This window comes from Pan paniscus, chromosome 12, assembly GCF_029289425.2.
Source record: "Pan paniscus chromosome 12, NHGRI_mPanPan1-v2.0_pri, whole genome shotgun sequence".
Lineage (NCBI taxonomy): Eukaryota > Metazoa > Chordata > Mammalia > Primates > Hominidae > Pan > Pan paniscus.
This window is the reverse complement of record NC_073261.2, coordinates 87,183,259-87,196,311: the sequence shown is the minus strand read 5'-3', so window position 1 is coordinate 87,196,311 and position 13,053 is coordinate 87,183,259. Positions and strand designations below refer to the sequence as shown.

Sequence of the window (13,053 nt, the reverse complement as noted above, 5' to 3'; positions counted from 1 at the left end):
CTGAGATAGAAGATGATGAAAATTCATAAATCACAAAGGAGATATATACCATAAGAACTGAGAGGCATCTCTGGAAGCCTGAAAGTGGTCACAACTTAGAGCAAAGAAAAAGGAATTTCATGGAACACAATCTATATATTTAAAAAAAAATACTCTCATTAAGACATTTCGTTATGCGTATCAGTGGTTTTTAAATGGTCCTTGGACCAGCAGCTTCAACAACACCTGGGCACATGGTAGAAATGTAAATTCTTGGACCTCAGCCCAGATCTACTGAAGCAAGAAGTTCTGAAGGAGGACCCAGGAATCTATGGTTTAACTAGGCCTCCAAGTAATTCTGAGGCAGACTGAAGTTTGAGAGCCACTGATGTACATAATTAGGCATCCTGATTTAACAACCTTTGTTGCTGGGTTTGCTCTGGCAATTCCTACAACTACGTTACTCCAAAACTAATTGAGATGAGAGGACGGAATAGAGAGGACGCAGGGGTGAATGATGAAACACATCAAGGCCTTTAAGGACATTACTTTATGGAAACACAGCCATAATAATGGGACTGAATAACTAAAAGAGAAAAGGTAATAATAAAAGGGAGGAGAAACAAAGTAACATTTTAATAAAAATTTTATTTCATTTACTGGGAAAATGTACTTACATAAAATAACCAATTTCTCCAAACAACTAAAATGTGGCATTGCCAATACAGTTTTTTAATTTGTAAAATGTGCCTATACCTGTGCCTCAAATAGAGAAGATACCAACATCCATTTCCTACTTTCAGCTTTTCACAAAAAATTCACAACAAAATTGGGACTTCATTGGCTATACTGAAAAAATCAGGTAGAGAAGGGGCAATGACTTATTCCAGACCACATATGAGTACATGTTATCAAAGTAGCAAGATACAGATTTTTATTTAATTCAGTGTTGAACTGGGTTTTCATACACATATCCACTAAAAAAGTATCTGATACCACATCGATGGTTTACTATAAAATTATATACTTCCAAATATAAGTAGGTTTGCTTATTTAATATAAACATATATAAAGTAGCAAGACAAGACACAAATTCCTTTCATATTTTCAACAGAGGGACAATGAAAAGGTATTTATGTATAGTTTTATTTAAAAAGTACTGGATTTCATTTTGAATTTTCTTTCTCTTTTTTTTTTTTTTGAGATGGAGTCTCGCTGTGTTGCCCAGGCTGGAGTGCAGTGGCGTGATCTCCACTCACTGCAAGCTCCGCCTCCCAGGTTCACGCCCTTCTCCTGCCTCAGCTTCCCGAGTAGCTGGGACTACAGGCGCCTGCCACCACGCCCGGCTAATTTTTTTTTTGTATTTTTAGTAGAGACGGGGTTTCACCGTGTTAGCCAGGATGGTCTCGATCTCCTGACCTCATGATCCACCCACCTCGGCCTCCCAAAGTGCTGGGATTACAGGCATGAGCCATCGCGCCTGACCCTGAATTTTCATTTTTAACAACTTTTACAAATCTAAAGCTTTACTAGATTTTCAATGCTTTCTTCCTTTAGTGAGTTAGGTTCTAGGTGAAATGATCAGTTTAACAAATAAGAATATAACAGTTAAGAAGGGTAGCTTCTATATTCTGCCTAGACTCATATATCTGTTTTATCAATGATTGTGTGATCTTGGGTAATTTACTGAATCTCTGTCTCAGTGTTCTTATCTGTAAAACAGAATACCTGTATCTCATAGAGCTGTATGGTAATTAAACAAGATACTCCTTGTAAAGCACTTAGAAGAGTGCTGAGTACTGAATAAATGTTAGCTATAAATAATAAAAGCAGATAAAAAACTTTAAATCAGGACCCTGATTAGTGTCATCTTCTCACTTTTCAGAATCTTCCCCTATTTAGTAGGCTCACGCCACCCTGTTTCCTATAAAGTCTAGAGAAAATCAACCTAATCATCAATTTCACAGTAAGATGAAAAATTCAGGCTCCACATATACTAATTCTTTACTCTTATAGGCTCCCTCTAGGAGGGAAAAATGTTTCCTTTGAGGGGCAATGTTTCAAAAAAAATTACTCTAGTAATGTAATTCAAATGCTAAAGCAACTAAGAAGGGAAGTTATTGCAGACTGGGGCTGGGTGTGGTTGATGGGTGCCTTCTCTCAAGAGTCCTGGCCAGGCCTGGTGACTCACACCTGTAATCCCAGCACTGGGTGGGTAAGGCAGAAGGACTGCTGGAGCCCAAAAGTTTGAGACCAGCCTGGGCAACAAAGTGAAATCCCAGTCTCTAAAAAATATCAAAAAATTAGCTGGGCATTGTGGCATGTGGCTGTAGTCCCAGCTACTGAGAACGCTGAGGTGGGTCACTTGAGCCCAGGAGGTCAAGGCTGCAGTGAGCTGTGTTCACGCCACTGCCCTCCAGCCTGGGTGACAGAATGAAACCCTGTCTCAAAAGTAACAACAACAACAAAAGAGTTCTTCAAATTAGGTTGATAAATGCTTACTCCACCTATGCATAAAGCTGGCCTTATTCCTTACAATTAATACTGTTACCAATATTATTTTTGGATATCTCATTATACCCAATAAAAATATGACCACCTTTGAATTATTTACTAATTATTATAATTACAAGATCCTTTTCCTCCCTTTCCCTGTTCTTAGGCACTTTCCAGCCATTTCACTGTACACCATTTCCAGATTAAAAGATTTACAGTATATCATACAGTTTAGGATCTTGCTAGAAAATTTGATTTAAAAAAATGAAGATGAAAATGTTTAGTCATGAATAAATCATTACTTATATATTTTTCTTTCCGTTTTATTTGTAATCAATTTATTTTTATTTTTATTTTGTTTTGAGATGGAGTCTCACTCCGTTGCCCAGGCTGGAGTGCAGTGGCGTGATCTCGGCTCACTGCAACCTCCGCCTCCCGGGTTTAAGTGATTCTCCTGTCTCAGCCTCCTGAGTAGCTGGGACTACAGGTGCACATGACCATGCTTGGCTAACTTTTGTATTTTTAATAGGGACGGGGTTTCACCTTATTTGTTAGGCTGGTGTCGAACTCCTGACCTCAGGTGACCACCCACCTCGGCCTCCCAAAGTGCTGGGATTACAGGCATGAGCCACCACGGCCGGCCTTGTAATCGATTTATATTGATAAAAGAATTAGTCACACATCCCGAAGGCACCCCAAACTCAGTATGACCAAATTGAAAGCATTACCATTCTCTTCAAATCAACACATCCTTCAGAATACTATACTCCATCTTTCTGTTACTGTCATGCACCCAGTCACTCAAGTGGAAAACCTAAAGTTAACCTAGACCTCTCCTCAACCTCCATGTTGAAATGGTCATTCAATTCGGTCAATTCTAGATCTCTGATCTTTCTCTAGGTCCAGCATTTCTCTACAGGAACTATACAATTGGGAGAGAGAATATGGTGTAGTAGTTAATCACATGGAATCTGGAGCTAGCTTGCCTAGGTTCATATCGCAGTCCAGCCACTGAATAGCTGTGGAGTCTTTGGCAAGTTACTAATCCTTTCCGTGCTTTAGTTTTCTCATCCGTGAAGTGAGATTATCAATGGTGTCTACCTGTGAGAGATTTCATGAAGACTAAATAATATATGTCAAGCATTTAAAAACACTGCGTGGACACATAGTAAGCTTTATGTAAGTATTAGCTATTAATAGCATCATCATTATTATCAGTTTGTAGGTTGTTTTATGTTCCTGACTCGTGGGTACTAAATGACAAAAGCTCCCCCCACTCATTGTGACACTCAAAAACATCCCCATACTGGGGGAGAGGAGGAGAGAAATGGGGAATGACCACTAATGATTATGGAGGTTCTTTTGGAGATGATAAAAATGTCCTAAAACTGATGGTGTAATGGCTGCACAACGCTGTGAACGTACAAAAAGCCACTGAATTGTACCCTTTAAGTGGGTGAACTGTATGATATGTGAATTATATCTCGATAAAACTGTTTTTGAAAAATATCTTTTCCCCTCTGTTCTCTACCTTTGCCCTGAATTAACACTCTTTTACCATTTGACCATGGTTTCTAGTCTCATCTCTCACCGTACTGCAAACAGATATTTCTAAAACACAGGTCTGTTCCATCAGCATAGTACACCAAGCTCTGGTGTTTGGCTTCTGCCTGCCTACCCAGCTCCATCTATTGTTACCATTCTGTACTCCAGTCAAATGCCCAGTCATTGTTCCCAAACTTGCCATGCTATTTCACATCTCTATGCCATCATGCTTATCCTGTCTGTGTGACAAACTTCTATTCATCATAATTTAAGGTCCATCTCAAATGCCTCTACTCATCTCCCCACAGGAGGTGCTGGTGACATCCACCTCTGTGGCCAATATCTTATACTCATTCCTAATATGACATCTAATCCTGAGTGCTGTAGTTACTGGTTTATACATCTGTTTTCCCTATTAGATCATGAGCTTCTCAAGGGTATGGACTAGTCCTGTTAATCTGTCTTCAGTATCTAGTAATTAGAACATGCTTCAGAAGCTTTTTTTTTTTGAGGTGGAGTTTCACTTTTGTTGCCCAGGCTGGAGTGCAATGGCGTAATCTCGGCTCACTGTAACCTCCTCCTCCCGGGTTCAAGTGACTCTCCTGTCTCAGCCTTCGAAGCAGCTGGGATTATAGGCACACGCCACCATGCCCAGCTAATTTTTGTATTTTTTAGTAGAGACGGGGTTTCACCATGTTGGCCAGGCTGGTCTTGAACTCCTGACCTCAGGTGATCTGCCTGCCTTGGCCTCACAAAGTGCTGGGATTACAGGCGTGAGCCACCATGCCCGGCGTCATGAGGATTTTAAGAATAAAAGACGCTGGGGTGGGGTGGCTCATATCTATAATCCCAGCACTTGAGGCCAGGAGTTCCAGACCAGCATGGGCAACATGGTGAAACCCTATGTCTACTAAAAACACAAAAATTAGCCAGGCATGATGGCTCATGTCTATAATCCCAGCACACTGGGAGGCCGAGGCGGGCAGATCACCTGAGGTCAGGAGTTCAAGACCAGCCTGGCCAACATGGTGAAACCCTGTCTCTACTAAAAACACAAAAATTGGCTGGGTGTGGTGGTGCGTGCCTCTACTCCCAGCTACTTGGGAGGCTGAGGCATGAGAATTGCTTGAAACTGGTTGCAGTGAGCCGAGATCACACCACTGCACTGCAGCCTGGGCAACAAGAGTGAGACTTGGTCTCAAAAAACAAAACAAAACAAAACAAAAAAGAATAAAAGAGGCAGCAAGTCATGAAACTGAACCTTATTTCTGGTCTAATGTGTACTTATGGTAACTTAAAAATTAAAAAAAAAAAAGAATATACAAAATAACATACCTGTTCCATTGATGTTTCATGAAGTTCATTAAGATTGAGGGTATAAATCCCTTCTTCGGCACCAAATATCAAGTACTGATCTGAAATAAAAGTAATTCACTGACTGATTTTGGTAAATAAAATATTTTTAAATAGGATTTCTATAATCTAAACTTCCGTAAATAAGTATTAACATATAAAACAAGAATTACTATGATTTATAAGCAGTGAATACAAAGAGGTTAGACACTTTAGACCCATAAACTGAATTATATGTAAACATTAGCCTCAAAGCAGTGAAGAGAATTTTTATGTAAGGGAGGTTCTGAAGAGTGGCATAGTAGATTCTTCACTCATCAGAGAGTGCTAAGAACTGGCAAAGAATCTGCAGCTCCTTTTTCTAAAACCCCCTAAAGACAGGATCATGTGCAACTGACATACAGAATATAAAATCAAGAGTGGCTGATACAGATTCTAATTATTTCTACAGAATTTTTTTTCAGAGCTATACTATAAGTACTCTAATTTAAAAAACCCCAGAATCTGACCACGGTCTATTAAAAAGTTAACTAAAACTTGGATACCTGCTAGGGTACTCAGTATCTTCTAAAAGATATGAGAAGCATGGCCATCGTCCTTTCCATTTTTTTGTTTGTTTGTTTGTTTCCCAGAGCAGGAGCAGGAGTGGAAATTTATTAAAAAGGCTTTAGAACAGGAAAGAAAGGAAAGAACACTTCCAAGAGATCCAAGCAGGCAACTTGAAGAAAAGTGCCCGATCTGTTTTTAAGATAATACAGTAACAGGTCAAGAACTTTTCTAGACTAGCTAGGCTAAACTGAAGTACGCTGAGAACAGTATAGAATGCTAAGAGCATTCCTAAAGTGCCCAGCATTTAAGATTAGTACTGGGAGATTAATGGCATAAGATTTGTGGTCAGACAGTATTGGATTTAAACTGACCCTTTCTAGCACCAATTGGCTATAAACAATGAACCTGAGTGCCAATTTCCTTGCCTATGACATAAAAGTACTCAGAATATTTAATGAGTATATGTGTATGTATATAAAAATGTTCACGTATAAATGTTCTATGTGTATCTTACAAAGACAGACAGCTATTAAGAATCAGATATACAGTGAGAGGACACAGACAGTTCTTAGTGGTTGCCTAAGGACAACTGTTGTGATTATGGCCCCTTTTAAGGTCAGAGATCCTCTAAAGTGGTCACTAAACCCCGGATCCTTGGTAGCTAAATTCCTTCCATAATGGCTGTTTTGAAAAAAATGAAGCTATTGGCCAGTGGCTCCTGTCTGTAATCTCAGCACTTTGGGAGGCTGAGGCGACAACTGCTTGAGCCCAGGAGTTCGAGACCAGCCTGGGGAACACAGAGAGCTCCCATCTCTACAAAAAATTAAAAAACAAAAACAGCTAGGAATGGTGGCATGTGCCTCCAGTCCTAGCTACTCGGGTGGCTGAGGCAGGGGGATTGCATAAGGCCAGAAGTTTGAGGTTATAGTGAGCCATGATCATGCCACTGTACTCTAGCCTGGGTGGCAGAGCAAAACATTTTCCCTATAAATAAAAAATAAAAAAAGATACCAGACTACTGTGCAGCAGCAGCAGAAACATTTCTGGAGGAAACTAGGGTGGCTCAGAATACATGGCTTCACTATATTGATATGGTAACTATACAGTGAAATTTTAATGTTATGTGTCACCTCAAACACTGATAACAGCACAAAGAAACATATTTACCTTAAAATTAAAAAAAAATTATAACAAAACTTTTTTTCCCCAGAAAGATACTCAGAAAATAAACAAAATCACAAATGCTTTCATGGCCCCAGTTTTAAAAAATTAGGAAGATAACAGATAAAAACACACAATACTACCTCTTGTATCTGGGTTTATCCATGATGATGCACAGTGAATTTTCAAGGGACACCCATTAAAAACTTTTGAAAAACATGCACCCATCTAGGGAAACAAAGAATAACCAATATGAAACAGTGACAAGTAACAGTCTTTAACATATAAAATGTAACTATTATCTATTTTAATGTGAGAGTCTATAGATAGTATACTGAAATTATGATCATCTTCAAATTTACAGAAGTAAGTGTAAGAAATCATCATAGTCATTTGCCTAACAGTGGTACCACAAGTTTCCAGGTGCCACAATAATTTTACTTGGAAAAAAGAGAAAAAAAAAAGGTCTTATTTTTTCTATCTTTTCAACTAAACAAAGCAATAATAGGAACGAATTCTGCATAATAATGTATCTTACATGCTCCATGTCAAGAGCAATACAATAGTCTCTGGTAAAAAGGAAATCATAATCTCCACAAAGGAAGACATTTTTCTTGTTTGGTTTTATGAGCCTAAAAATGGTATTAAAAATTGAATTTCACATTACAAACTGAAACAGGTATGGCTGATATGAAATTCATATATGTGCTTCAACCTCCAAACACAGACTTTTATTTTTATTTTTTTCAATTAAGCAATCTGATTATTTCCCTGGAAAGATTCATTAAAAAGCTTAACTCTTTGATGTTAATATTACTTATCAAGTCCATTTACAAACTTTTCAGATAATAAATATATCATAATGAAATATATCACCCATTTGAACTTTATATTATCAAAGAGCAAAATATTAACTCTGAAATTATCCTTCTGGTTAAATACTCAAGGTACAAGAATGTTGACTCAGGTAATCACTTTTACTACTGACAACTTGAGGGAAAAACAGTACAAAAATATTTTTGGTCAGAGAAAATTTCAGTATTTGCCATGTTGGCCTAAATTAAAAGAACAGCATTTGTGCATCATTTTATAGAAGGAATGTCTTCCTCACAAACACGGAGGTAACATACTGAACGAAAACATCACTAGTTGACAATAATGGATTAAAAATATTAACATAATTAAAACATGGACCTTAAAATTTCCCTTTTAATGACAGAAATCTACCAAACAATATATTTTTAAAGACTCTGGTACCAAAAAAGAACAATTTAGCTTGGCAATACCATCAAGTAGTAGCAGACCAATAGAAACATGTCTTTAGGATGTAGGGCAGAAACTATCATTTAACTAACCCTAATAACGACCTTTTAAGACAGCTACGGAAATTTCTGTGTTAGGGTACTGCTAACCCCTAGAAATTTAAATGACAAAACGAAGAACAAAAACAATCAAGCCAGTTCCCAATCTTAAGCTAATTTGTATAGCTGGAGTCTACCTGGCATTCCACAGATAGCTTTTCCCTGTCAAACTGCAAGCCTGAGGTAAGTGTTTTATCTTACAGTCAAGTGGGAAAATCTGCCCTATTGTATGTATTTCTCTGCTGTAATATATATGCTATATAATATAAAGTATACTGTATAAATCAATATTAAAAATTATTTTAAAATATTTATAATTTAAGTATTATATAAATTACAAATATAAAGTATATATATTTTGTAACATATAGTTTATAAAGTATACTCTGTGCTAATTAAAAAGTAGAATTTAAAGGTAAAAAACGGCAAGGCGTGGTGGCTCACACTTGGGATCCCAGCACTTTGGGAGGCCGAGGTGGGCACATCACCTGAGGTCAGAAGTTCAAGACCAGCCTGGCCAATATGGTAAAACCCGCCTCTATAAAAACACACAAAAAATTAGCCAGACATGGTGGCAGGCACCTATAGTCCCAGCTACTCGAGAGGCTGAGGCAGGAGAATGGCATGAACCTGGGAGGTGGAGCTTGCAATGAGCTGAGATTATGCCACTGCACTCTAGCCTGGGCAACAGAGTGAGACTCCGTCTCAAAAAAAAAAAAAAAAGAAAAAGGGCAGGCATGGTAGTTTATGCCTATAATCACAGCACTTTGGGAAGCCAAGGTGGGCAGATCACTTGAGGCCAGGAATTCGAGACCAGCCTGGCCAACATGGTGAAACTCTGTCTCTACTAAAAATACAAAAATTAGCGGGGCATGGTGACACATGCCTGTAATTAAATTAGCAATCTTATAGATTTTTTTTCAATAATAATTAAAGTTCTTTCAAACAGACAAAAAAAACCTAAGCAAACATAACACACACAAGTGACTTAGCTTGAAACTTAGCCTACTCCATATTTAGTACTTACATGCACTTTAGGTGTTGGAGGAAGACCATTACTAATAGGCTTCTAGAAAAAGAACACATGTATGATTACACTTTTTTTGCTGCTGTTTGATATAATAATACTGTATTTCAAACCATTTATTCAAATAAAATACATGAATACATTCTTTGTAAAACAAAATATTACAGTTAAGGCTGAAGTTCCCCATAATTCTTTCACAATGCACTATTTCTAGTACTTGCCCCAGAAAAACTAGTTTGGTGTAAAACCTTCCAAATCTTTCTCTAGTGAATTAGATATACTTATGTAATCATATGGCTTTCCAGACATTTTTGGTATATATGTAAATACATGTTCCCATAGAAAATAGTGTTTTTGTGTGTGTTAGGAATTTAAAACACAAAAAGTTATACACTATCTGCAGGTTCTTTGCCTTAAAATTGGACAGTAATCCATATCGGTCATGTAGACTTAGTTCATTTGTTTTAACTGCAGCATGGCATAAATATACTTTATTTAGCTATCCTTAAACATTATTCGGTATTTAGATTATTGTCAATATTTTACTAGAACACAGATGCTGAAATAAACATTCCTGTATATACCTACTTACACAGTGTATGAGTGGATGTCTTTATTGGTATACTGTGAGAAGTATACCGCAGTATGGGTATACTGAGAAACTACTGATACACAGGGTCTCTATCTTTTACATTTTAGTGCATATTGACTGTCAAACTGCTTTTCAGAGTGCACCTATCCCATCATATCCACCAGCAATGTATGAGAGCTCCTGGTTCTTTCTAGTCTCACAGCAATATCACCAAGCTGATTAGTAAAAAACCTTTTCTCTTGTGCTCCTCATTAATTTGCATGCCTCTGACTGCTAGGAAGATTAAGAATCTTTTTAACCCAGTGTTTATTTGCTATCTGTATTTCCTCTTTTGTGAATTCTTTTCCCATTTTTTTTAAATGAGTTATCTTTTTTTCATATCTATTTCTTGGAGCTTTTAAAAATATATTCTAGGTTTGAGTATTTTATCTGTTATATATATACAACAAATAGTTTCTCCTTGTGTAGATAATCTTCACCATGTTTACAGTGAGTTTTGCTAAGTGAAGTTCCAAATTTTGATGAATTCAAATATATTAATCATTGGTTAGAGTATACAGGCAATTATAAGGAGAAGAAATGTAACACATTTGCTCACCCACACTATGCTGAAGAATGCCAGATATTTCTCCAAGTGGCCACATTCTTGAGTATACGAACTGTCCCCTGAGAGGGAACCCCCTGGGTATACTTTAAACATGAACTTTGTGACAGTCTACATTTCTTTCAAGGTTAATCTCAGTAACATCATTTTAAGGAATGACATTCTAATTTTTCCCTAGAGCTGCCATACATCAGAATCACTTAAACAATGAGATGAAAACTAATAAAAAAGCTACTGTTAATTGATTTCACATATACAACATAAAAATATAACATTTCTGAAATTAAAATGACATACTTTGTAGATGTATTTTTGAGGATGCGCACATCTTATTATTGCCAATACTTTCTGATACCTTTTTATTCCATCTTGCAAATAATTTATATTTTTTCTTATATTGATGTTATTAAATTATCTGATGTCATCTATTTTAGCAAAACATCTTTTTTTGTTGTTGCTTTTTTATTTTTTTTGAGACAGTCTTGCTCTGTTACCCAGGCTGGAGTGAAGGGGCACGATCTCGGGTCACTGCAACCTCTGCCTCCCAGGTTCAAGTGATTCTCGTGCCTCAGCCTCCTGAGTAGCTGAGATTACAGGCGCCTGTCACCACACCCGGCTGTTTTTGTATTTGTAGTAGAGATGGGGTTTTACCATGTTGGCCAGGTTGGTTTTGAACTCCTGGCCTTAAATGATCCACCTGTCTTGGCCTCCCAAAGTGTACGGATTATAGGTGTGAGCCACTGTGCCCGGCCTAGCAAAACATCATTTTAAATTAGGGAGCTCTGAGTGTTATAACTCTCAGATTTAACCTAAGCACTAATAGAACTGGTTGTAAATATTATTTAAAATAAATAAGGCTGGGCGCAGTGGCTCACGCCTGTAATCCCAGCACTTTGGGAGGCTGAGGTGGGCAGATCATGAGGTCAAGGGTTCGAGACCAGCCTGACCAACATGGTGAAACTCCGTCTGTACTAAAAATACAAAAAGTAGCCAGGCATGGTGGCGTGCACCTGTAATCCCAGCTACTCAGGAGGCTGAGGCAGGAGAATCACTTGAACCCAGAAGGTGGAGGTTGCAGTGAGCCAAAATTGTGCCACTGCACTCTGGCCTGGGTGACAGAGCGAGACTCCATCTCAAAATGAATAAATAAATAAATAAAATAAAATAAAATAAATTTATTATTTATTATCATTTAATTTTTTTTAGAGATATGGTCTTGCTCTGTCACCCAGGCTGGAGTGCAGTGGCAGGCAAGCATAGCTCACTGTAACCTCAACCTTCTGGGCTCATGTGATTCTCCTGTCTCAGCCTCCTGAGCAGCTAGGATTATGGGTGCATGCCACCATGTCTGGCTCAATTTTTATTTTTTGTAGAGACAGGGTTTTGCTATGTTGCCCAGGCTGGTCTTGAACTTCTGCTCTCAAGTGATCCCCTTGCCTTTTCCACTGAAAGCACTGGGATTACAGATGTGACGGCTGTAAATAATTTCAAGAATTATAGCATAAACTGTAAGCATGCTTCAATATATCACTGATACTGTTTATCCTATGATAGAGCCATGGACATATTTATTTCAGAATTACTGAAACAGTTCCTTATCTTAATGAAGTAAGGTAACAGAAAAAGTGAACTAAAAATGCATACATAAAAAATGTTTACTTAGTACCATTGGAAAGGTTAAAAAAAAAGTTTACATCTGTCAAAGGCTATTTATTTTATACTGTGTTACAGTCACTCAGCTGCATTTTTGTACTATTATGTTAGCAGGTCTGTTAAAATTTAAATTGTTGAAAGCAAAAAGGCACTGCTCAGTTGGACAGAACTTCATAAAACCCATTCCTAAATTTCAGAAATTACAATGAATAACACCAAATACTTTACGTGAATTTTAAGAATAATATGTCATATTGTATAGTGAAATATTTTTAAAAAGTTAAACAGATATAGCACAAAAGACTCTAGTGATGTGCTTACTGCAGAAACCATAGCATACTGAATGTACTAGACAAACATACTGAATATACTAGAAATTTCTATAAAAATAACAAATATTAGTATATACAAAAACTTCCAAAAAATCCTATTCATCTCGTTGACATCTGTTGAGATATTGGGGGTTTTAAGGATTTTCTACTATTTTAAATTCTATGATGATAGTTGAATGTCTTCCAGTGATCGTAAGTCAATTCTTTACAAATGTTTAAAATGTTTCATCTCTTATGATCCCTGATGAATAACATTTATGTTTTAATAGTTCTGATGTTTTAGCTAACATTTCTGATAGGAGTAGCTGCTAAGACTAATTTCACCTTTCTTGAAGTGGTAAGAGCAGCAATGTCACTACTTATGTAATCTCTAACAGTGGTTCCCCAACCTTTTTGGCATC

At 37.3% G+C, this 13,053-nt stretch overlaps 1 protein-coding gene across 6 annotated transcripts in view; it reads right to left on the bottom strand.

Moving 5' to 3' along the window:
* The window catches only part of MAP4K3 (mitogen-activated protein kinase kinase kinase kinase 3), a 188,011-nt gene that overhangs the window by 23,741 nt on the left and 151,217 nt on the right, over positions 1–13,053 (bottom strand). For all 6 annotated transcript variants that reach the window (XR_004669789.3, XM_034952985.3, XM_034952986.3 and 3 more), the window contains 3 exons: positions 9,472–9,513; positions 7,227–7,311; positions 5,356–5,435 (listed from right to left, as the gene is read on the bottom strand). Coding sequence is in view for 5 of the 6 variants with exons in the window: in XM_034952985.3 (XP_034808876.2) it covers positions 5,356–5,435; positions 7,227–7,311; positions 9,472–9,513 (207 nt within the window). In the remaining variant the exon portion in view is untranslated. The remainder of the gene's footprint in view (positions 1–5,355; positions 5,436–7,226; positions 7,312–9,471; positions 9,514–13,053) is intronic.